We start from the raw sequence: 25,415 nt of genomic DNA, 5'->3' as shown, positions 1-25,415 counted from the left end.
AAGTTGTTAATCTGATTTGAAAAAGGATGCAGCCAATCACGTCACTCTATGCAAAAAACCATGATATCTGCCGTGTCTGGAGGAAGAAATCCACGCACTTGAGTTTGATTTGTTTTATTACTCATGTTTAAATGTTTACATTTTATTTACCTTAATGTTTTTGAAATCTTAATTGCAAAGTACTGAAAAAAATTAAGGTGGGGGCATTGCCCCGCCCCACCCCCCCAAACTCCACCGGCACCGGTGCCTCCACATCAAGAATGTCACAGTCGGCTATTTAAAGCGCACCAACTAATGGCAACAGATGACACTTGCTGGCGTCATGCATGGCACGAACAGACGGCTGGTGACGCACCAGGACGTGGGCCAACCGGTGGTGCGGCGTGGCAGGTGCGTGCGGCGTGGCAGGTGCGTGCGGCGTGGCAGGTGCGTGCGGCGTGGCAGGTGCGTGCCGAGAGGCCCTCAAGTTCGCTGACAGGACACAAGCAGGCGGATGGTGACGCATGACGGCCTCATGTTGCAGAACATACAGGTCGGTGCTACTCGCCATCGGCACTCGTGGTTCCACGACCGAATGGACAATTGTCACTGATTGCCGCAACTCTCGTCTTGCTGCCATTCACCTCCTTCTTTCCTCCCTCCTCACTTTGGAACATTTGCTCTACTAGTCTCTCTCTCCGAGTGCGCCCACTCCTGTTTTCCCTTATAAAGTCATGTATGAGGCAGATTCTTCTTCACTTCCCTATATGCTGTTCGCCCCACTGTCCGCAGCAACCAGTTCTACAGTTTGTGTTGGGAAGGGCTCAAGCAGCTCATCAGGGAGGGGAGGTTCTTACCATTAATCGTTTATTCCTCGTACGTGAAACACCCTGCAACCCCCACCTGCAGAAAACGGTTTTGTGGAATGCCAGGCACATTTTCCATCCAATCATCATGGAACTTCGTTTAACACATATCCATGGGTACGCGCTCGTATGTTAAAAGTTTTGTGTTAATCGATCAAGCGGTTTCGGAGAACACGAATTTAAAAGAGAATAAAAGTGAAAATGTGAGGACTGAAGAAAAACAAGGTGAGGGCCTCGGCCACTGACGTTCCACACAACACGGGAAAGGAAGGTTGTGGATGCCTTTACAAGGAATTGCAAAACCGATATCCAGGCTTCTTTGAAGGCCTTGTGGCTTGTACATATTGACTGTCTGACTCGCGTACAAGAGATCCTCTCGCCAAATTGAAGCCAACGGGACAAATCCACAAATGACAGCTGACAGGAGGGCCTAGGTGTACGCACACTCACCTCTCAGCTATCTAGCCTGGGTTTGATTCCTGACCCTGTTATAAACTGTCAACCTGGTGTTTCATGGGCAGGGAGATTCGTCAATGTGTGTACCCTCCCTCGGATGGACTTTAAGCGGGTGACCTGTGTGCCAGCATTCATTGGTGGACGTTAAATATCCAAGGCTGCCCTTCGCGAAGAGTAGGCGAGCTATCGCCGGCACCATGAACAAATTACAAATTCCTGCTTTAACCAGCAGGGGGCACTACACCCTCAGTCAATGATGCTACCCCACAGCCTTGCGCTGCATCCGAACTAAGAAGGCGACTGAACAATTTACTTCACTGCATATCATGTTTCCGCTCTTGCACTCTGTTTATACGCGACTTTCAAAATGACATAATCCGCCCCAGAATGCTCTGTGAACATGCGCAGAAAACCCTTGCAACAATGGTCATCGCAACAGGGACATATGTCACGTATATCGTGTGTGTAGCATAAGGATTGTTGCCTAAAATGGGTCACAAAGCTTCTAAAATATGCTGAAAATACTTGGAAAAGTATCAGAGAAGGAAAGACGGTGCCCCTGCACAACAAAAGCTTTGAAGAACTTTCTGACCAACTCGTCAAAAAAGTTGAAGTCTTGCATCCCGTACTGAAAAACTTCCGACGATGTGGATCCGTGCAAGGCCTGTGGACGAGCGCATTCACCCGACCCAGAGGGAGACATCGTATCTGGTTTGGGTGCTTCTTAATACAGATGGGAAGGTCATATCTGGGGCTTGGCCATGCCTAGGGTAAGTTTAAAATGCTGACAATACTGTTAATTATGTTTGGGAGGAGGGTAGGGTGGAAGCTGTAATGAGCTGTGAAGGTGGATATAAATATATATTATATATTCATCACATTCATATATGCGAAGGTGGTGATAAACACAAAGTTACCCGATCATCACACCCGTATGTGCTCGTCGAACATCTCATTCCAAAATCATGGGCATTAATATGGAGTTGGTCACCCCCTTTGCTGCTATAACAGCCTCCACTCTTCTGGGAAGGCTTTCCACTAGATGTTGGAACATTGCTGTGGGGATTTGCTTCCATTCAGCCACAAGAGCTTTGGTGAGGTCGGGCACTGATGTTGGGCCTGGCTCACAGTCGGCGTTCCAATTAATCCCAAAGGTGGTCGATGGGGTTGAGGTCAGGGCTCTGTGCAGGCCAGTCAAGTTCTTCCACACCGATCTCGACAAACCATTTCTGTATTGACTTCGCTTTGTGTACGGGGGCATTATCATGCTGAAACAGGAAAGGGCCTTGATGAAAATGAAAGCGCCTTCTTCCAACTTTCATGAAAGGGAAGCTGAAAGGCGTTGGGCCTTCCTGTCCCTTGACTAAGTCATCTTGAGGCAAATTCGCTTGATCATGGTTGTTAACTGGAACTGTAATTCTCGTGTCACCAGTATAAATGTACAAAGTTATTGATCAATTATGGCAGATCGTTAATAAAGATCACAAACAACGGGGGTCCCACCTCGTACACTACCCTGTAGTGCGCCACCTTTTACAGAACTTTGAGCTCATTCCGTTCATTGTAACTTTGAAGTCTTCCTGTCCAATCCAAGCATGCGTTTTCCTCCGATACCATCCGATGCAATTTTCATCAATAGATGCGCAAAATACCTTGTTGGCATTCATACGTTATTTCGAAAGTCGCGTTTTCCCAATTAATTCCCCATCGAATTTCCCGATTTTGGGAAATGGAAAGTTAATTTTCATTTCGATTTTAATCGTATGCTATTGATTTGCTTTTTGCTCTTTATTCTACATTAAGTCAGCGACGCTCTCTTCCCTTTAAAGCGGTTCACTACGTGTTCATCTTTGAGGCGGTGTATATAGTGCTGATGTGTCGTACAGCGCTTAATTGTGACCGATTTGTTTGCTTATTAATTTAATTAACTGTTCATTTAATTACATAGTAAGCGAATGTAAAACCAAGAACGCACATACATACATTTTTTATCCCCCCATTAAAAAAAACAAAAAATAAAAAGAAAAAACTTGGCAATCACGTGATATCGTGCGTCGTACCAATCGCCGCCCCAGTTACGCGGCATTCGTTCCTGGTCATTTACAGGTCTTTTTCCTTCGACACGGAGCGGCTTTCGGTAAGTTGTTTCTGACGCGGTTATCGCATCTGTGGTGAATTTAACATGGGGTTCATGAAGGTAATGTTCCATTACCGGTTCGTGTAGAACATGCAGAAAAGCTGAAATGGACACGAGTAATATGGCGGGGGTGGGTTTGCGAAAGTAGAGTGCGACTCGTCGGCAAGAGAACGGACTGAGGCGAGGAAGGAGGGTTAGGGGATGCTTGGAGTGAAAAGGAAAAGGAAAGCGATCTCCATCGGTATAAAACATGGACCGAGACCAAAAAGGGTCAGTGTTTTAAGGTCACGTTGACATAAAACGGGCCTGGGATGGAAGTGAGAGAGGAAAGGTTTAATGGAGATTCCATATATATATAGAGCTGGACTTCTCTAACTTTTCGGCGTTTAATGTATCCGATGAAGGATTAAAGTTTGCGTTCTTCCCTCAAACGTCACATCCTGAGTCTTTCCTCCGTTCGATCTTATTGGCGTTGAACCGTTGATCCTTCGTCTCCAGCAGAACCATAAAGAACCGGAGAGGCCGCTACATTATAATATTTGAATGTCCCTCGATGAGGCCGAATCACAAGGCCTGTCTGAGTCTCTCACTCACATCGTCGGGTCAGGTTGGCGGTCTCTGTCCTTTGCCGCCTCTCCTCCGGTCTCTCATATCGGTCCTCTGACCTGTCTTCGGAAGACTGTCCAATCGCACTCTACCCTCGAGGGCTTGAAGTTGAAGCACCACCACCATCTCACGTCATCATTCTCCTTCCTTACCTGTGATTCTTCTGTCCTCGTGTGATTAACCCTATTAAGCCTAACCCTTCACAAATTCTCGCTCTGCGTCTCCCCCCCTCGCTCTGCGTCTCCCCCTCTCGCTCTGCGTCCCCCCCCCCCTCGCTCTGCGTCTCCCCCCCTCGCTCTGCGTCTCCCCTCTCGCTCTGCGTCTGTCTCCCCCTCTCGCTCTGCGTCTGTCTCCCCCTCTCGCTCTGCGTCTGTCTCCCCCTCTCGCTCTGCGTCTGTCTCCCCCTCTCGCTCTGCGTCCCCCCCCCCCTCTCGCTCTGCGTCTGTCTCCCCCTCTCGCTCTGCGTCTGTCTCCCCCTCTCGCTCTGCGTCCCCCCCCCCCCTCTCGCTCTGCGTCTGTCTCCCCCTCTCGCTCTGCGTCTGTCTCCCCCTCTCGCTCTGCGTCTGTCTCCCCCTCTCGCTCTGCGTCTGTCTCCCCCTCTCGCTCTGCGTCTGTCTCCCCCTCTCGCTCTGCGTCTGTCTCCCCCTCTCGCTCTGCGTCTGTCTCCCCCTCTCGCTCTGCGTCTGTCTCCCCCTCTCGCTCTGCGTCTGTCTCCCCCTCTCGCTCTGCGTCTGTCTCCCCCTCTCGCTCTGCGTCTGTCTCCCCCTCTCGCTCTGCGTCTGTCTCCCCCTCTCGCTCTGCGTCTGTCTCCCCCTCTCGCTCTGCGTCTGTCTCCCCCTCTCGCTCTGCGTCTGTCTCCCCCTCTCGCTCTGCGTCTGTCTCCCCCTCTCGCTCTGCGTCTGTCTCCCCCTCTCGCTCTGCGTCTGTCTCCCCCTCTCGCTCTGCGTCTGTCTCCCCCTCTCGCTCTGCGTCTGTCTCCCCCTCTCGCTCTGCGTCTGTCTCCCCCTCTCGCTCTGCGTCTGTCTCCCCCTCTCGCTCTGCGTCTGTCTCCCCCTCTCGCTCTGCGTCTGTCTCCCCCTCTCGCTCTGCGTCTGTCTCCCCCTCTCGCTCTGCGTCTGTCTCCCCCTCTCGCTCTGCGTCTGTCTCCCCCTCTCGCTCTGCGTCTGTCTCCCCCTCTCGCTCTGCGTCTGTCTCCCCCTCTCGCTCTGCGTCTGTCTCCCCCTCTCGCTCTGCGTCTGTCTCCCCCTCTCGCTCTGCGTCTGTCTCCCCCTCTCGCTCTGCGTCTGTCTCCCCCTCTCGCTCTGCGTCTGTCTCCCCCTCTCGCTCTGCGTCTGTCTCCCCCTCTCGCTCTGCGTCTGTCTCCCCCTCTCGCTCTGCGTCTGTCTCCCCCTCTCGCTCTGCGTCTGTCTCCCCCTCTCGCTCTGCGTCTGTCTCCCCCTCTCGCTCTGCGTCTGTCTCCCCCTCTCGCTCTGCGTCTGTCTCCCCCTCTCGCTCTGCGTCTGTCTCCCCCTCTCGCTCTGCGTCTGTCTCCCCCTCTCGCTCTGCGTCTGTCTCCCCCTCTCGCTCTGCGTCTGTCTCCCCCTCTCGCTCTGCGTCTGTCTCCCCCTCTCGCTCTGCGTCTGTCTCCCCCTCTCGCTCTGCGTCTGTCTCCCCCTCTCGCTCTGCGTCTGTCTCCCCCTCTCGCTCTGCGTCTGTCTCCCCCTCTCGCTCTGCGTCTGTCTCCCCCTCTCGCTCTGCGTCTGTCTCCCCCTCTCGCTCTGCGTCTGTCTCCCCCTCTCGCTCTGCGTCTGTCTCCCCCTCTCGCTCTGCGTCTGTCTCCCCCTCTCGCTCTGCGTCTGTCTCCCCCTCTCGCTCTGCGTCTGTCTCCCCCTCTCGCTCTGCGTCTGTCTCCCCCTCTCGCTCTGCGTCTGTCTCCCCCTCTCGCTCTGCGTCTGTCTCCCCCTCTCGCTCTGCGTCTGTCTCCCCCTCTCGCTCTGCGTCTGTCTCCCCCTCTCGCTCTGCGTCTGTCTCCCCCTCTCGCTCTGCGTCTGTCTCCCCCTCTCGCTCTGCGTCTGTCTCCCCCTCTCGCTCTGCGTCTGTCTCCCCCTCTCGCTCTGCGTCTGTCTCCCCCTCTCGCTCTGCGTCTGTCTCCCCCTCTCGCTCTGCGTCTGTCTCCCCCTCTCGCTCTGCGTCTGTCTCCCCCTCTCGCTCTGCGTCTGTCTCCCCCTCTCGCTCTGCGTCTGTCTCCCCCTCTCGCTCTGCGTCTGTCTCCCCCTCTCGCTCTGCGTCTGTCTCCCCCTCTCGCTCTGCGTCTGTCTCCCCCTCTCGCTCTGCGTCTGTCTCCCCCTCTCGCTCTGCGTCTGTCTCCCCCTCTCGCTCTGCGTCTGTCTCCCCCTCTCGCTCTGCGTCTGTCTCCCCCTCTCGCTCTGCGTCTGTCTCCCCCTCTCGCTCTGCGTCTGTCTCCCCCTCTCGCTCTGCGTCTGTCTCCCCCTCTCGCTCTGCGTCTGTCTCCCCCTCTCGCTCTGCGTCTGTCTCCCCCTCTCGCTCTGCGTCTGTCTCCCCCTCTCGCTCTGCGTCTGTCTCCCCCTCTCGCTCTGCGTCTGTCTCCCCCTCTCGCTCTGCGTCTGTCTCCCCCTCTCGCTCTGCGTCTGTCTCCCCCTCTCGCTCTGCGTCTGTCTCCCCCTCTCGCTCTGCGTCTGTCTCCCCCTCTCGCTCTGCGTCTGTCTCCCCCTCTCGCTCTGCGTCTGTCTCCCCCTCTCGCTCTGCGTCTGTCTCCCCCTCTCGCTCTGCGTCTGTCTCCCCCTCTCGCTCTGCGTCTGTCTCCCCCTCTCGCTCTGCGTCTGTCTCCCCCTCTCGCTCTGCGTCTGTCTCCCCCTCTCGCTCTGCGTCTGTCTCCCCCTCTCGCTCTGCGTCTGTCTCCCCCTCTCGCTCTGCGTCTGTCTCCCCCTCTCGCTCTGCGTCTGTCTCCCCCTCTCGCTCTGCGTCTGTCTCCCCCTCTCGCTCTGCGTCTGTCTCCCCCTCTCGCTCTGCGTCTGTCTCCCCCTCTCGCTCTGCGTCTGTCTCCCCCTCTCGCTCTGCGTCTGTCTCCCCCTCTCGCTCTGCGTCTGTCTCCCCCTCTCGCTCTGCGTCTGTCTCCCCCTCTCGCTCTGCGTCTGTCTCCCCCTCTCGCTCTGCGTCTGTCTCCCCCTCTCGCTCTGCGTCTGTCTCCCCCTCTCGCTCTGCGTCTGTCTCCCCCTCTCGCTCTGCGTCTGTCTCCCCCTCTCGCTCTGCGTCTGTCTCCCCCTCTCGCTCTGCGTCTGTCTCCCCCTCTCGCTCTGCGTCTGTCTCCCCCTCTCGCTCTGCGTCTGTCTCCCCCTCTCGCTCTGCGTCTGTCTCCCCCTCTCGCTCTGCGTCTGTCTCCCCCTCTCGCTCTGCGTCTGTCTCCCCCTCTCGCTCTGCGTCTGTCTCCCCCTCTCGCTCTGCGTCTGTCTCCCCCTCTCGCTCTGCGTCTGTCCTCCCCCTCTCGCTCTGCGTCTGTCTCCCCCTCTCGCTCTGCGTCTGTCTCCCCCTCTCGCTCTGCGTCTGTCTCCCCCTCTCGCTCTGCGTCTGTCTCCCCCTCTCGCTCTGCGTCTGTCTCCCCCTCTCGCTCTGCGTCTGTCTCCCCCTCTCGCTCTGCGTCTGTCTCCCCCTCTCGCTCTGCGTCTGTCTCCCCCTCTCGCTCTGCGTCTGTCTCCCCCTCTCGCTCTGCGTCTGTCTCCCCCTCTCGCTCTGCGTCTGTCTCCCCCTCTCGCTCTGCGTCTGTCTCCCCCTCTCGCTCTGCGTCTGTCTCCCCCTCTCGCTCTGCGTCTGTCTCCCCCTCTCGCTCTGCGTCTGTCTCCCCCCTCTCGCTCTGCGTCTGTCTCCCCCTCCCCCTCTCGCTCTGCGTCTGTCTCCCCCTCCCCCTCTCGCTCTGCGTCTGTCTCCCCCTCCCCCTCTCGCTCTGCGTCTGTCTCCCCTCCCCCTCTCGCTCTGCGTCTGTCTCCCCCTCTCGCTCTGCGTCTGTCTCCCCCTCTCGCTCTGCGTCTGTCTCCCCCTCTCGCTCTGCGTCTGTCTCCCCCCTCTCGCTCTGCGTCTGTCTCCCCCTCTCGCTCTGCGTCTGTCTCCCCCTCTCGCTCTGCGTCTGTCTCCCCCTCTCGCTCTGCGTCTGTCTCCCCCTCCCCCTCTCGCTCTGCGTCTGTCTCCCCCTCCCCCTCTCGCTCTGCGTCTGTCTCCCCCTCCCCCTCTCGCTCTGCGTCTGTCTCCCCCTCCCCCTCTCGCTCTGCGTCTGTCTCCCCTCCCCCTCTCGCTCTGCGTCTGTCTCCCCCTCCCCCTCTCGCTCTGCGTCTGTCTCCCCCTCCCCCTCTCGCTCTGCGTCTGTCTCCCCCTCCCCCTCTCGCTCTGCGTCTGTCCTCCCCCTCCCCCTCTCGCTCTGCGTCTGTCTCCCCCTCCCCCTCTCGCTCTGCGTCTGTCTCCCCCTCCCCCTCTCGCTCTGCGTCTGTCTCCCCCTCCCCCCTCTCGCTCTGCGTCTGTCTCCCCCTCCCCCTCTCGCTCTGCGTCTGTCTCCCCCTCCCCCTCTCGCTCTGCGTCTGTCTCCCCCTCCCCCTCTCGCTCTGCGTCTGTCTCCCCCTCCCCCTCTCGCTCTGCGTCTGTCTCCCCCTCCCCCTCTCGCTCTGCGTCTGTCTCCCCTCCCCCTCTCGCTCTGCGTCTGTCTCCCCCTCCCCTCTCGCTCTGCGTCTGTCTCCCCCTCCCCCTCTCGCTCTGCGTCTGTCTCCCCCCTCCCCCCTCTCGCTCTGCGTCTGTCTCCCCCCTCCCCCTCTCGCTCTGCGTCTGTCTCCCCCTCCCCCTCTCGCTCTGCGTCTGTCTCCCCCTCCCCCTCTCGCTCTGCGTCTGTCTCCCCTCCCCCTCTCGCTCTGCGTCTGTCTCCCCCTCCCCCTCTCGCTCTGCGTCTGTCTCCCCCTCCCCCTCTCGCTCTGCGTCTGTCTCCCCCCTCCCCCTCTCGCTCTGCGTCTGTCTCCCCCCTCCCCCTCTCGCTCTGCGTCTGTCTCCCCTCCCCCTCTCGCTCTGCGTCTGTCTCCCCCTCCCCCCTCTCGCTCTGCGTCTGTCTCCCCTCCCCCTCTCGCTCTGCGTCTGTCTCCCCCTCCCCCTCTCGCTCTGCGTCTGTCTCCCCCTCCCCCTCTCGCTCTGCGTCTGTCTCCCCCTCCCCCTCTCGCTCTGCGTCTGTCTCCCCCTCCCCCTCTCGCTCTGCGTCTGTCTCCCCCTCCCCCTCCTCGCTCTGCGTCTGTCTCCCCCTCCCCCTCTCGCTCTGCGTCTGTCTCCCCCTCCCCCTCTCGCTCTGCGTCTGTCTCCCCCTCCCCCTCTCGCTCTGCGTCTGTCTCCCCCTCCCCCTCTCGCTCTGCGTCTGTCTCCCCTCCCCCTCTCGCTCTGCGTCTGTCTCCCCCTCCCCCCTCTCGCTCTGCGTCTGTCTCCCCCTCCCCCTCTCGCTCTGCGTCTGTCTCCCCCTCCCCCTCTCGCTCTGCGTCTGTCTCCCCCTCCCCCTCTCGCTCTGCGTCTGTCTCCCCCCTCCCCCTCTCGCTCGTGCGTCTGTCTCCCCCTCCCCCTCTCGCTCTGCGTCTGTCTCCCCCTCCCCCTCTCGCTCTGCGTCTGTCTCCCCCTCTCGCTCTGCGTCTGTCTCCCCCTCTCGCTCTGCGTCTGTCTCCCCCTCTCGCTCTGCGTCTGTCTCCCCCTCTCGCTCTGCGTCTGTCTCCCCCTCTCGCTCTGCGTCTGTCTCCCCCTCTCGCTCTGCGGTCTGTCTCCCCCTCTCGCTCTGCGTCTGTCCTCCCCGCTCTCGCTCTGCGTCTGTCTCCCCCTCTCGCTCTGCGTCTGTCTCCCCCTCTCGCTCTGCGTCTGTCTCCCCCTCTCGCCCTGCTGCAAGACACATGACCTTCGACGGAGACCCAACATTCTGACACTGGGATGAACATTGCGCTCCAAAATGCCTTGGTAATCTCATGATTTCATGATGCCGTGCACACATTCAAGGTACTCAGCTAGAGGCAGCACAGCAACCCAAAACATCACTGAACCTCCTCCATGTTTGACTGTAGGAAAGGTGTTCTTTTCTTTGAAGGCTTCATTTTGTTTTCTGTAAACATAGAGATGATGTGCTTCATCAAAATCTCTAATTTGGTCTCATCTGTCCACCGGACATTCTCCAGTTGGGTTAGCAAATTTTGGCAAACTCCAGGCTGGCTTTCTTATGTCTCTCTCTCTCTCAGTAGTGGGGTCTTCCTGGGTCTCCTACCATATAACCCACTTTCATCGAGTTGGCGACGGATGGTATGAGTTGAAACTGTCGTACCTTGTGTCTGAAGGTCAGTTTGAATCTGTTTGGCAGTTGATCGAGGTGCTTTCTCCACCATTCGAACATTCATTCGCTGCAATCGTCGATCAAGTTTTCTCTTGCGGCCACTTCCAGGAAGGTCGGCTACACTGCCATTGGCCCTAAACTTCCTGATAACATTGCGTATGGTGGACACGGGGAACATGAAGGTCTCTGGAGATGGACTTGTAGCCTTGAGATTGTCCATGCTTGGCTACAATCTTGTGTCTGACGTCCTCAGACAATTCTCTGGTTTTCTTTCTTTTCTCCATGCTCATGACACACAGTGACGCAAAACAGCAGAATGACTCCTTTTCTCTATTCAAACTGGTTGAATGAGTGTTTTTTATATTGCAGGCACCTGCAAATCTCCACAGGTGAGTTCAATTCCAAAGTAAAGGAGAATTACCTGCTTGAAATCTAATTATTTCTAACAACTTCTAAAAGGTGCCAATAATATTGTCCGGGCCATTTTAGGATTTCTGTGTGGAATAAGCCAAGATTTATTAATTTTTTTCAGCTTTTTGTTTTGTTCCACTGCAAACCAAAGAAATACATATGTGGATACCAAAATATTTTTTTAATTTCAACAATTTTCTTGATTAAATGGTGCATTTTTGAAAAATGTGCAAGGGTGTCAATATTTTTGGCCACCACTGTATTCCAACTCCGAAATGCAGTAGCCCCATATATTCTGCCACATGGACGTGCTGGTGACCCCTTCTGCCCTTCTCCAAAAACTTTGAGTTGTTCTATTGTATGTTCTGTGAGTTTATGTCTATCTTGGCTTATTGGAATGGTATGGGACCAATTCCACATTTTAATTTTTTTTTTATGTGGGCCCATTTCTAGAGGAACCTGTCTTTTGTACTGTCCTGGGTTTTTAGCTCTTACATCGGGGTCTGCTCGGAGAAGGACCCAGTGAATCATTCGTTCCATGTTGGAAGAAGGAAATCTGTTGGTAATCATAAATGGTGCAGCTTTGCATCCCATGAGAGGTGAGTTTGGTGTGGTGGATGTGCAGGAGGTTCAGCACGTCCGTTGTTGTGCTCTGTATGCAGGCTTTGTCATGCGGGAGTACAAGTTGGTGGTGCTGGGATCCGGAGGAGTTGGAAAGTCTGCTCTGGTTCGTTTCTGCTTGTGGAGCACTTCTTATTTATTTATTTATCTTTTGTGTCTCTGTGGTTTGGAACATGCAGTTTTCGCAGCTTTTTGCTCAAAAAGTGTTGTGCTAACAAGCACGACATCACAGCTGCCATCCTCGAGACAGTACAAATTATTATTTTGTGTGATGGTAAGATTTTATGATTCTCCTGTTTGTGTTTATTTTGTTCTTACTCCAATGGAATTGCTCTCCCAACCCCCACCCATCCCTGCCATTTCAGACGGTCCAGTTTGTTCAGGGCATATTTGTGGAAAAATATGACCCGACAATTGAAGACTCCTACAGAAAGGTAAACTTTTTTTTTTAAATACTCGTAGCGGTTTTCCACAGCACTCGTGCACCGATCGCAATGAGGGTTGTGAAGGTGTTAATGTGGAGCTGTGGTCAAAAGGTACAAAAGCTGTGATGCGGACACGCGTTTTGCCTGAAAACAAAATGTGGGTAGGGTTTTCAACTCAAATTATTTATCTCAAAGAAGTCCTCAAACAACCCACCCCACCCCTCACCCCCTGCTCGAACAAACAAAGCGAGTGGTTCCCTCTTCAATACTGTCCACAGACTGTGGCCTTTTGGTGAGAATACCTGACTTGAAGGCCTGACCATTCATTGTACACCTCAATTTGAGAGACAAGTCCTGCATTTCGAGTTTCTACAGATTACACCGTAGGTCACCGAAGGGGTCTAATAATGGGTCACCGAAGGGGTCTCGTCAATCCCACTGTGGTGAGACTAAGGCTCATTCCGTAAACTGTTTCAATTTGCTCGAACAGCGGCTTTTGTGCAACCTTAATGCTCCTCTTCTTCTTCTTTCTTGAAATATACGATTTGATTCATCGTCATTCCAACACTGCTCTCTCCTCTGTGTGCAACCGTAGAAGATCGCTTACACACAACTTTGGCCTTCTGGCAGTATACTACCACTGCTGGCTGCCAGGGGTGTGTGGGTAGCGTGAACAGGCTGCCCAGGCCATTTGTTTGGATTGACGCACCAAAAAGCGGAACTTTCGAGTCTAAATGTGTTCCCATGCTCCACATAAATTGTTACCAAATCATCATCTTTGCCTTCTGTCACAGGCCAATAGATGAACATGTGATCGCATCTCCAAATGTGCGTTTTCTCTTCTCCGTTTATTCAAATTGAAAACGGAAGGGAAATGTACAATGGGAGGCCTGAGTCGCATTATGCCCATAAAAGTGCTGGTGACAACACAGTGTGGGTTTTTGGGAGCGTGGGCGTCAGAGGGATGTGCCTTGGGCAAAAGTGAATCCCAGGAAAATCTGCAGGAAGTGCCGACTCTTACAGGATGTATTCTGCTTCCCTTTCATTACTACAACTTTTCTATTTGGATATTACAACCTGCGGTGTGCCAGGCCCAACAGCTGTGTTTTTTATTTTATTTTTTTTCTCTCCAACAGGCATACTCGATCCGTGTGGGCCTTTTATTTATTTATTTTTTTCTCTTTTTTTTTTTGCCTCCACGGATGCACTTCTGGAGTAGATCAAGTGGAGTTCTTTTTCCTTTTACATGAAGGCATTCCGTTGTGCCCATTTGAACGGCCTCATCAGTTCGATCGAAATTGTTTTGAGTCTCTCTCCTTGTTCCCTATATTTTACTTTTCCTTAACATGGGGGAATTGCCGCCCCAAGTCTGCTTGAGACACGTGGTGCTCGACTTCGAAATCCCTGCACAGCTGTTTTTTGTTTTCGGTTCATCTACTCTGAGTACCTAAATTTGCTCCACCGCGGGTTCCTCCTCTATCTGTCGCGAGTACCCATTGTGCACGTGTGAAGGTTTGTATACGTTGAAGACTTGCTCATTGCTCATTTTGTTATCCACAAGCTTTTTGACAAAAAAAAAAAACCGGAGAGATCTTGTAATCAGCTGCGATCCTGTCTCCTTCGAAACGGCCGAGCAGACGTTCCCCAAATTTGGGAGTTATGCTCGGTCAGCACATGGCACCAAGGTGCAAGAGCAGTTTCATTTTTTGGCTCCGCCCCCTGGCGTAGGATCATGGTGTGAAATACCAAATATGCAACTGCGGGCATATTTTAAAATATTTTCTGATTAAATTTTGTATATGCAATTAACGTTGGGGGTGGGGATGGGGGAGGGCATGAAATAAGTCAGGTCGTTATATTGAAACGGTGCGATACCTGTTGATAAATTCGGCAACGATGTCGTGCTGAAAGTGCAAGCAGGTTTCGTTTTCGTTCCTCGTGGACGGGTTTTTGAAGCTTTGTTCGTGAGAAGTGGTCCAAGTTGGTTCCTGATTTGTCATTTCGCTCATGTTTCACTCTATAAACTGTCATCAAGGCAAGTCAGGCCTGCAGGCAATAAGGGACGTTTTTTTTTTTTTTTTTTTGTATACAAGATCGAGGCTCGTGAAAGAGCTAACATTAATCACACAAAAAGTCAAACCGACACACAAAAAAACAAGGGGAGCCGCAGACGAGATGGGGAGAGAGGGGGAAGGACACAAACACAACATTTGAGAGCAGGGACATCGGGAGGACTTGGGGGTGGGGGGGGGGGGGGGGCGGGGGGGAATTTGGAAATTTGGAACGTGAACTTGGGGTTCACAGTGAAAAGGCCTTGCAATGAAACCTAGTGGGGGAGGGGGGGAGTTCCCCGTTCCCCCCATCCCCTCCCCCCCCCCAGCTCATTTAAAAAAATGCTTGCTGCAAATATGATTATTTCATTTTGTCCTTTCAGTATCTATTGCTTTCCGAAAACATTACTGTGGGTTCCCACATACCGTGCTTGATATCCACAGGGTGCCAAACATCTTTATTGCAAAATAATTAACCCACGACCAAAGCAGGCCAGAGCATATAATTGTCTAATCCTAAGTGGTGTGCCAGTTGTTATTTTTTTTGTTATTTGGGGTTTAAACCTCGGCACTCAGGGCTCAGGGTCTGTTATCTGCAGGGAATCTTTTAAATGGCCTGGTTAATGCTGGTATGCATTACTGGAAGTACATCTGTACGTATGACTTTCACTGTGGTGTTAAATTTTGATTCTGATATAGCTAGACAGCACTAAGATTGGCCTGTTGGCAAAAATGACTGAGGACCACGAGCTTGTCTCAAATCCCATATACCATTGCAGGTTTGTCCGTTGTCCGAGTTATCCCCACTCTTTTGGAAGAAAAAAAAGTAGGGGGATATTCTGTCTGTCTTTCTGTTCTATCACCTTCTCTTTAACAGTTGTGCAGAAATTCACCAAACCTAGTAGTTATGATCACCACGTGGCAAGAAGGTGCAAGAGCTGTATAATTTTCAGCCCCTCAGCCTCCTGGGGTGAGGTCGAAAGGTCAAATAACGAAAATTCAATTACTGGCACCTTTTAATACATTTTCACGGCGTAGACCATGGGGCAATGCCATGTACAACAGTGTTTGTCTGTCCGTATGTCCCCACAAGCATACACCAATCAGAGCTGCGGATCTGGTCACATGACAGGGTGATGCATTTAGTAACCATTACAGTTGCATATTTTACTAAAAGGAAATATAACAACCTTCTGTGGAACATTTTGGGGTCCCAGTGGGTGTCGTAAGGTAGGTAGGAGGTTTCAGAAATTCCTTGATACAATTATGAATTTGAAATGCGATCGACACGGTCCTTTCCCCCGAATCTGGAAATGAACAGATGACGACGGTTCACTGCTTTGATAATATCCCAATACAATCGTGATTTAACATATTTTGATATATTAACACCATAGTATTAATTTGCGATTGGAATGATCCATGATGCTGTTTGGAATGAAAATATAGAGAACCTGCTGTCAATGTCTGACGTCCAAGTGAAGGTGGCACAGAAATGTGGAATTTATTGGTTTATCGTTTGCCATTCCCCGTTTGTTTTTACCCAAGTCATTCACGAACCGGCTGTCCATGCCTGAAGTCAAAAAAAATTGAATACTTACATTATTTGCTAACTGGTATCCTACCCATGTCATGCTCTCCTTTTCAACTAAAGTATCAAACAAGCCCGGCTACACCGATGTTAGATTTTCGGTCTTGTTTTAATGTAACTTTGTATATGCAATCAACATTGAGGGATGCATGAAATATGTAACGGATTTTGGCATTGACATCCGGTTCATTCCACCGGGTGGGGACCTTGGGTCACGGGTCAAAATGGGGGAAAAAAAGTGTCAACTCAAAACTTGATATTGGGTCATTCCTGTCGGAACTGTTTGCCATCTTTCAACTTTGCGGCTGATGTCGACTGATGTGCGACGTTAATGTCGACTGATGTGGGTCCTTCCTGTGACAGGTGCTCAACTGTGAGACTTGGATCGCTGTTTAAAGAAATTACAAAAATTCTTCAATTATTGTGCACCATGTTTTGAAACCTTTTGTGATCGGTGTTTGTTCATTTGTTGCTTTTTCCTTCTTGTTTAGCAAGTTGAAGTGGACTCATCCCAGTGCATGCTGGAAATCCTGGACACGGCTGGCACGGTATGGCATGGCACAATGAACAAGGCCTGGGGGAGGGAGTTGTATGCTATGCAGCACATTATCTTTACATCCGAACACAACTCTTGATGATTAGGAGTGGACAAGATGGATACAGTAACAAACTTTCAGGAAGGAAAGATGGGAATTTGTATACTGGGATTTGTTCATTGTGTTTTGATGTACTTTCACTTAGAAATGCACTGACATCTCCATTATTGACTCACTTGATTTATGTACAAGCTAGGACTACATTTGCTTGTGTGCACTGCCTTGAGTCCTGAGCTTGTGTTGCTCAGTTTTTATTTTTTTAATCCAAAGACGAAGCTTGTACAAGAGATAGATATAGACTGAGGATGCAACAGAACAAAAGCAACAGTAGAGAGGAGAAACACCCACAGCAGAGCTGAAGGACAAATTTGAGGGAGACTTGGACAAATAAGCGGGAGGAGTGGACAAGATGGATACAGTAACAAACTTTCCGGAAGGAAAGATGGGATATTTGGAAAGAGGTGGGCTTGGGGATTGGTGGGGTGTAGAAAATATAATTGTTTTGGATGGGGGATGATTTAAGATGGTGGTGAATGGCTGTCTGGATGACCTGAAGTGGAGGGGAAATGAGTGGAGGTGAGCAGTGATTCTGGATTTTGGAAGTTTCACCAGGAGGAGGTTGCTGGTGGACCTCATGCACCCTGCAGAAACCTGGTGAGTGTGGCAAAGCATAGAAAGAGCAGAGGATGGAAGACCAGAAAGGAGGTGGTAGAGAACAGAGGGCCAACTGACCTGTATGTAAAAGTGAAATGATAGGCCCATAGAGTCAGCTTCAGTGTGTGATATTCCAATGATCTTCAAGGCCTTGGTTTACATGGCGTAGATCTGAGCAAGATGCGAGACAAAGGAGCCAGCCCAGAGGAGAGAGCAAGACTCTATCAAGCTGTGGATAAAGAAGGCCTTGCAGGTGGATAGGAGTTCAGGTGTGCCAAGGAAGGACTTTATACGATAGAGGATGCCCAGATGGCACCTGGCTTTGGAGGCCAACTGAGAAGTGTGTTTTGAACAAGAAAGATAATGGCTGATAGTATGAAGCCTGTCCTTTTGGGGAGATGTAGTGGGATTTGTCACGATTGAAAGACATATTCTAAGTGTTCAGCTTGTGATTTTGTCAACATCTGAAGAGAGGGAAGAGGCTGCAGTCTGCCTGTTTGAAGGATGAGGGTTGTCACGACAGAGGGTGAAGTCATCAGCAAATGGATCAAGGGGATTTTCCTGAGATTGTTGGGGTGTAGGATCAGGAATAGGACTGGGCTGCCTTGCTGCCAGGACTGGGCTGCCCTGCCCTGATGAAGATCAGGAATAGGACTGGGCCCAGAACACTGCCTTGGGGAACATCAGCCTTGACAGGGCGATGAGGTGAAAGGATTCAGTTTCTGGTTGGAATCCAAATTTCTTGAGTATAAAGCAGTAACAACAAATTTGACTTCATTGTTCCAATACTTATGGAGGGCACTGTGTGTCCAGAGAGACGGCCCTGCTCATGTCTGACATTGAGGGCCTCCATCCATTTTTGGGTGTTTAGAAGCAACATGTCCAAGGTGGAGTGACCTGAACTGAATCTGAATTGACGATCTGAGACGAGGTTGTTGGAGAAAATGAAGGATTTCATATCAATGGCGACCATTGAGTCCATGACCTTGCTGATGATTGAAAGTAAGCTGATAGGTCTGGAGGTAAGGGGACCCATCTTCACACCTTTTTATAATCCAGGGATGTTGGCTGATTTGCAGGCAGATGGAAGATGACGTTGGGCAAATTATAGGATAAGAAAGGCAGAAAAGAAGTGCAAGCACATCAGAGCAGGTTTTTCAGGACACGTGACCCTATTCCCTCAGATCCTGTTGCAGAATCAGAGTCTTGGGTGGGAAGAAACTTCGACACATTCTCTGGTGAAAATGACAGAGTCCAGGAACAGTTGGGTCTGACTGGATAGGATGGGTACAGATCGTGAGGGGTTATGGACACAAGATTTGGAAGCAAACGCACAATTGAGGCATTCGACCTTCTCACGAGTAAAGTTGCTCTGGTGCCATTTGAACTCGTAATGTGTTGCGAAGTTGATCAATTTTTCTCGTTCTCATCACTTCTCTCTTCTATCTCTCACTCAATTCTTCCCTCTCCCCCTTTTCTGTGCCATGCCATGTACTACCTCTTCCTATGATGTGCGTTACAGGAACAGTTTACGGCAATGCGTGACTTGTACATGAAGAATGGCCAGGGATTTGTGCTGGTGTATTCCATTACGGCGCAGTCAACTTTCAATGACCTTCAAGACCTGCGGGAGCAAATCCTGCGAGTAAAAGATACTGAAGATGTGAGGAATTGTGTGATTTTATGTCTGTCTCTCTGTCAAACTCCCCTGTGGATTTACCGAATGCATTGGGGTCGAGGGTGTCTCAAAGCATCTGTGACCAGAAGTGAAGTTTCTTCTGTTTTTACCTTGTGCAGGTTCCAATGATCCTGGTGGGAAACAAGTGTGATTTGGAAGATGAACGTGTGGTGGGCAGGGATCAAGGACAGAACCTGGCACGTCAGTGGAATGGCTGTGCTTTTCTTGAATCCTCTGCAAAGGCAAAGATCAACGTGAATGAGGTGTGGCCCGTTATTTTTTAGTTTTTTTTGTATACAAGATCGAGGCTCGTGAAAGAGCGAACATTAATCGCACAAAAAGTCAAACCGACACCAAAAACACAAAATAAGGGGAGCGGTAGACAAGATGGGGAGAGAGGGGGAAGGACACAAACACAACATTTGAGAGCAGGGACATCGGGAGAACTTTGGGGGGGAGGTGGGAGAGGTATAAAACATATGGACACTGCAAGGACTTCCAGGAAATAAGTTGGAATTTCAAAAAAGTGTATCTGGGGTGAATTAGCGGGGGTAGAAAAGATCAAGGTTTTGTATGGGGGAAGATAAGAGATGGTGGTGAACAGCTGTTTTAAAGACCTGGAGGGAGGAGTGGGATTGAAGGGAGTAAGGGAATTTGTTCCAGAGGCAGGAGAAAAGGGGCATGAAAGAGTGAAGGTGAGCAGAGAGCCTAGATTTTGGCAGTTTAACCATAAGAGGGTTGCTGGCAGATCTTGTGCGACCTGCAGGAATATTTGCGGGACAGAGCACAGAGAGAGCTGGGGGAGCAAGGCCGGAGAGGAGTCGGTCGAAGACAAAGACCACCAACCTGCCTGCGGTGAGTGAGTGAAAGGCCCTCGGAGTTGGCTTCATCGCAGGAGATTCCAATGACTGAAAGCTTTGGTTTCAACAGCGTGAAGCCGAGCTAGGTGTGAGGCAGGAGCACCGGCCCAGAGGGGGGAACAGTATTCCATTGAGCTGCGGATGAAAGCCTTGTATGTGGTGAGGAGCTCAGGTGTGCCAAGGAAGGATTTCGCACGATGGAGGATGCCCAGTCGGCGACTGGCTTTGGCGGCCAGCTTGGAAATGCGGTTTTCCCAAGAAAGATCATGGCAGACAGTGAGACCCAAAAGCTTGAGCGACAGAACTTCTTGGAGAGGATTGTTGAGAAAGTAGATGGAAGGGTTTTACAGACTGTCTTTTCGGAGAGACAGTAAGAGTGTGAGATTTGTCAGGATTGAAAGACATGTTCCACTTGTTTGACCAGTCTGTGATTTTGTCCAGGTCTGCAGAGAGTGAGGAATGAAGCGGCAGAGAGTGGAGTCATCAGCAAAGAGATAGAGAGGATTTTCCAGAGAGTCGGAGAGATCATTGATGAAGACCAGAAATAGCACAGGGCCCAGAACACGACCATGGGGAACTCCAGCCAGAACAGGAAGGGGAGATGAGAGAAATGCATTCAGGAACACACGTTGACTACGACCAGAGAGGAAGTCCGCAAGCCATGCTTGGAGATTTCCATGGATACCATAGGAGGAGAGTTTGGTGAGCAGAGCTGGGTGCCAGACCGTATCGAAGGCACGTGATATGTCAAGGGAGACGGCTCTGATTTCCTGTTTGGCATTGAGGACCTCCATCCATTGTTGTGACAGCAGAAGCTGCATGTCCAGAGTAGAATGACCTGGTCTGAATCCAAATTGATGATTGGAGATCAAGCCATTGGAGAAGAGGAAGGATTTGATATCTGAAGCAATGATGGATTCCATGACTTTGCTGATAATTGGGAGCAGGCTGATTGGTCTGTAGTTGCAAGGATCTGTTTTTGCACCTTTTTGTGTAAAGCGGTAATGTTTGCTCATTTCCAAGATGCTGGCAGATGACCTTGAGCAAAAGAAAGGGTGAAAAGAACAGAGAGAGGGTGAGATCGAGCGGCAGAGCAGGATTTTAGGACCCGTGGGCTGATGCCGTCTGGTCCAGTTGCAGAATCAGAGTCGAGGTTTGACATAAACTTCTCCACCTTGTCAGGAGAGAATGACACAGAGTCCAGGAGCAGTTGGGTTCGACTGGGTAAGGTGGGAACAGAGAGAGATGGGTTTGGGACACAAGATTTTGAGGCAAACACAGAGTTGAGGCATTCAGCTTTGTCACGTGCAGTGTCAACTGTGTAGCCATTTGAGGTAAGGGAGGGGATAGAGGGGGAACAAACACCAGAAACGGATTTGACCAGACGCCACTAGGATTTGGAGGAAGGAGACAGGTTTGAGAGTTCATTCTTGAGTGTGGAGAGATAGTGCTTCCTGGCACTCCTGAGGGTAGACACACACTTGTTCCGAGCTTGGTGGAAGGAACTGAGATTGCCTTCAGTTGGATTTGCCTTTCAAGAGGCAAAGGCAGGTTGTTTCAGGGCAACTGCCTCACCACAAGATTCAGTGTACCATGGACGAAAGGAAGGGTAAGACAACTGAAGACGAGATGGGATAAATCTGTGCATGAGAGAGAGCAGTTTGCTTTGGAAGAATTCCCAGGAAGAATTGATGTCAGAGGCAGTAGAGATGGGAGACTAGTCCAGATGATTGATGGCTGCTTGCAGAATGTGCCAGTCGGCCTGAGTGAAATGCCAGACTTTTCGGCACTGAGGAGGCTCTCTGAGAATGGCCAGAGAGATGTCTACTTTAACAAGCACATGATCAGAAGAACCGATTGGAGCAGAAGAAGAGCAGCAGACATTTGCAGGGAAGTTTGTCATAACCAAGTCTAGAAGAGAAGATGCTCCATTGGCTGAGATCCGGGTCGGGAAATTGACAGATTGTGTCAGTCCCAGTGAATCGCAGAAGTCCTTTGCTGAGGTGCCATGACTGGTGAGAGAGGAACCCACACTCAGCCAGCTGGCATGATGACAGTTGAAGTCGCCACATTTGAGGAAGAGAGAGTTTGGATGAGTTGATAGAAGTTGGTCCATGTTGTCAGACAGCGACATGTAAATGGAGTCATCACTGTTTGGAGGACGGTACAGAACACATATGAACAAAAGGTGGGAGCGGAGAGGAAGCCGTAGCCAGAGGTACTCCTGGGGGGTGGGGTGGAGAGAGGGCAGAGGAAGAGAGTTTTTGATAAAGATAGCAACCCCACCACCAGGACGAGGCTCATGTCTATCATACTGGAGTTGGAAGCAACCAGGAAGAGATATTAAGGAATCAGAGACATCTTGAAGGAGGAAAGTTTCTGTTAAGCAGATTACGTCTGGTTTGTCAGAAGCAACCTGTATGGAGAGATCAATCAGGTTTGAGCGAAGGCCCCGGATTGTGGAGGTCCATACCGTTAATGAGGAGAGAGGGGGAGCATCGGGTGCAGGAGAGGGGAGGGGTAGGGTCAGATGAAGGATGAGAGGGGGAGGTAGGGAGAGCAGTTGATAGTGTGTCAGAGATTACAGAAGAGTTACAAGAAAGGGAAGGATGAGGAGGACGAAAGGTTTGATGATGATGGGATGAGGCATAGTGAGGAGATGTTAGAGGGGGGGGCAGAGGAAAGTAGAAGGTTGGGGGAGGTGGAGGTATGAGATAGAAGGGAGACGAAGTGGGGAGGAGGCAGCTTTGAGGAAGAGGGGGGAGGGGGGAGAATTGGAGAGGGATGATCGGGGTGGGGGGGGGGGGAGGGGGAGATTTGAAGGGGAGGGGTGGGGGCGAGTTTAGGAGGGGAGGGGTGAGGGGGGAGTTTCGGAGGGGAGGGGTGAGGGGGGAGTTTAGGAGGGGAGGGGCAAGGGGGGAGATTTGGAGGGGAGGGGCAAGGGGGGATTTTAGAAAGTGGATGATTAATGAAACAACAACACAACAATAAGGCATTTTAGATTTTAGAAAGTGGATGATTAATGAAACAACAATAAGGCATTTTAAGGCCATTTTCCCTGCTGGAGAAGGGGTTAACCTTGCGGGCCCCATGACAATCTTCTCCATTTTGCCCTATTTTCTACATCTCCCCGAGTTAACCCCCTTGCCCGCATTTCTTCTTCCACCACCTTTAGCCAAGTCTTTCTCAGTCTTCCCCGACCTCTACTTCCTTCGACATTCATTTCCATCACTCTTCTCAACCAGTCACTTTCATCCTTCCTCAACACATGACCAAACCATCTCAACCTGTTTCCCTTCACAGCATCCATCACAGGCTCTATTCCCATCATCTTTCACAATTCATCATTTGTCTTCCTTTCTCTCAACGATACTCCGCACATCCGCCGAGCCATTCGCATTTCCACCCTTTCCAGCCTTCGTTGCTGCTCTACATTCATTACCCATGTCTTGCTCGCATAAATCATACCACTTCTCACACATGCAGCATACACCTTTCCTTTCAGCTTCAACGACACTCCCCTCCTCATCAGCACGCCACTCAGTTCCCGAAACGTCTTCCATGCACATCTCACTCTAGCAACCGTTGCGGTGTCCGATCCACCTTCTCCATTCAGCATGTACCTAGGTCGCAAAACGCTTTCACACCTTCCAGCTTCACGCCATCTCCAAGATCCAACTCAACATTTCCTCCATCTGCAGCTCCCTTTGTGCACACCTTACATTTGAATGTAGCTGCCACACTGGTTAATGACCCTCTCAGGCCACTACATTTCTGATGAACCTACTCAGCGCACATTGTACATTGAATGGAATTCACTCCGACACCCTTCCTGCACACAGCACACGGCCACTTCCCTGTTCTTTCCACCTCGACACATGCTTTACCACTTGCCATCACCTTTGTCTTTCTGATATTTACCATCAGACATTTTGTCTCCATACATTCCTTCCACTTGTTCATATTCTTCTTCAGTCCATCCATACTCTCCCCAATCAACACCAGATCATTTGCATACAACAACTCCTACGGTAAACCCTCCTTTGCATTCCGAGCCAGCACTGCCATCACAGCTACAAATAGTAGTGGACTTAGTACCGACCCCTGATGCACTCCCACCTTCACCTCAAACTCACCACTGTTCCCGTCCTTCGTCCTTACAGCTGTGCGCGCTCTTTCGTACATTGCCATCACTACTCTGATCAACCATTCCTCCACTCCTAACTTCCTCAATGCCCATGTCACTACTTCGCGTGGAACCCTATCGAATGCTTTCCCCAGATCAACAAACCCAAGAAACAACTTCTTCCTCTTCTCCATGTACTTCTGCAACTGCCTTACAATAAAAAGCACGTCTGTCGTTCCTTTTCCTGGCATAACTCCAAACTGCATTTCGTCGATCTTCACTTTCTTCCTTGTCCTCTCCAACACCCTTTCCAATACCTTCATTCCATGCTCCAATAACTTTATCGCTCGATACGAGCCACACTTCAGAGGGTCACCTTTCCCCTTGTATAGAGGGACGAGGGTACTCAGTTCCAAATCCACTGGAATGCGGCCTTCTTTCACAACCAGATTACAGATCTCTGTCATTCTCTTCACACCCCAACTTCCCGCTGCCTTTAACATATCTCCCACAACTTTAACATATCTTTAACATATCTAGGGCAAAATGGAGACGATTGTCATGGGGACCGCAAGGCTGACCCCCGCTCTTGCAGGGAAAATGGCCTTAAAATGCCTGTTGTTGTTGTTGTCAACAACTCTCGTCGGCCCTCCCGCTTTTCTACCCTTCATTGCTTTTATCGCTTCCTCAACTTCCTTCTCAGTTATCTTCTCTGCCGGTCCTAAAACTGGGTTACTTTCGGTTTCCGTCCCATTCATTCTCTGCATTCAACAGCATTTCCATCTACCTCTTCCATCTTCCTTTAATTCCATCTGGGTCCACAACGATTTGTCCCACTTCATCCTTCAAGCAACTCACCCCCATCACATCGCTCCTCTTTCTCTTTCTGCTTTGCAATCCTGAATACTGCTCTCTGACCCTCGTCCGAATCCAAGTGTTCTCTGAACAGCTTCCTGTATGCCTCCTGCGCCTTTGCTTCCTCTTTCTTTGCAGCCTTCTTGGCTGCCTTCTAACTTTCATGCTCTGCCTCTTCTGCCCCCGTACCCTTTGCCTTCTGCCACTCCTTGAACTTCTTCCTCTTCTCGTCAATCCTCTTTCCAACTTCATCATCCCACCACCATGTTTCCTGGTGCCTCGGTGGTCCTTTTGTCCCTCCACATACTTCACCAACGGCTCCCAACAGACTATCTTTCATTGACATCCAACCACTTTCAAGCTCAACCACATCATCCTCTACCATACTCAGCCTCTCTTTTAATGCCTCCCTCACTGTCACCTCTTTCAACCTCCACAACTTTATTCTCGGTTGGTACTTTACCTGCCGAGCTCTCCTCGCACCTTTCACCCTTATGTCGCAGACACCAAGTGGTGCTGTGAAGCAGCCTCCTCCCACGGGATCACCTTTGTGTCCCGAAGGTGCCCGGCAAATAAACCCGATTATCAGGTCCAGAGCTGTCACAATGGGATGGGCAAGATTGTGAAAGTGGTTTCATTTTAAGTTGGCACGAGTCTTGTGTATAAACGTCATCGTTCCGTCAACGGAAACAGTAGAATTGGTTAAACGGTAGAATTCCGGGTGGTTAAATGTACGCCGAGTATTTCTGGTTAAATGCCCGGGTGGTTAAACGGTATAATTCAAATGTCCGCCAAGTATTTGTGGAGCTTGAAATGGGGATGGCTTTGTGGGTTTATCTTTTTCCTGAAGCCCCTTGTGAACACCTCTCGCACTTGCAGATCTTCTATGACTTGGTGAGGCAGATCAACCAGCGTGCCCCACTCGAGAGAAAGAAAGCGAAGAAGAAGCACACGTGTACTCTGCTGTAGCTGAGTAAGGAGATGCTGTTGTGGCTGCCACGTGCTTTCTCATTTTGTAGTTTGTCAATTGCCTGATGGACCATCTATTTAATGGTTAAGCTGTGTGTCGTGGAGGTGGATGGTGTTGGGCCACCTTAAACATATATATATATATATATATATATATATATATATATATATATATATATATATGTATGTATGTATGTATGTATGTATGTATG

General features: G+C 51.0%; 1 protein-coding gene across 4 annotated transcripts in view; it reads left to right on the top strand.

Annotated features, from left to right (window-relative positions):
* The first annotated feature begins 239 nt into the window (after positions 1 to 239).
* The window catches only part of LOC137425601 (ras-related protein O-Krev), a 91,376-nt gene continuing 66,200 nt past the window's right edge, over positions 240 to 25,415 (top strand). Inside the window, exons 1-8 of one of the 4 annotated variants that reach the window (XM_078776855.1) lie at positions 240 to 408; positions 445 to 532; positions 11,440 to 11,504; positions 11,764 to 11,832; positions 15,957 to 16,013; positions 18,238 to 18,378; positions 18,513 to 18,656; positions 25,114 to 25,207. In XM_078776855.1, coding sequence (XP_078632981.1) covers positions 11,448 to 11,504; positions 11,764 to 11,832; positions 15,957 to 16,013; positions 18,238 to 18,378; positions 18,513 to 18,656; positions 25,114 to 25,203 — 558 coding nt within the window. In that variant the 5' untranslated portion in view covers positions 240 to 408; positions 445 to 532; positions 11,440 to 11,447 and the 3' untranslated portion in view covers positions 25,204 to 25,207. The other 3 variants (XM_068114194.2, XM_068114193.2, XM_068114195.2) reach the window with 3 other exon arrangements.

The sequence above is a fragment of the Myxine glutinosa genome, chromosome 4 (assembly GCF_964187855.1).
Source record: "Myxine glutinosa chromosome 4, kmMyxGlut1.1, whole genome shotgun sequence".
NCBI lineage: Eukaryota > Metazoa > Chordata > Myxini > Myxiniformes > Myxinidae > Myxine > Myxine glutinosa.
The sequence above is the reverse complement of the archived record's forward strand: the minus strand, read 5'-3'. Positions and strand labels throughout refer to the sequence as shown.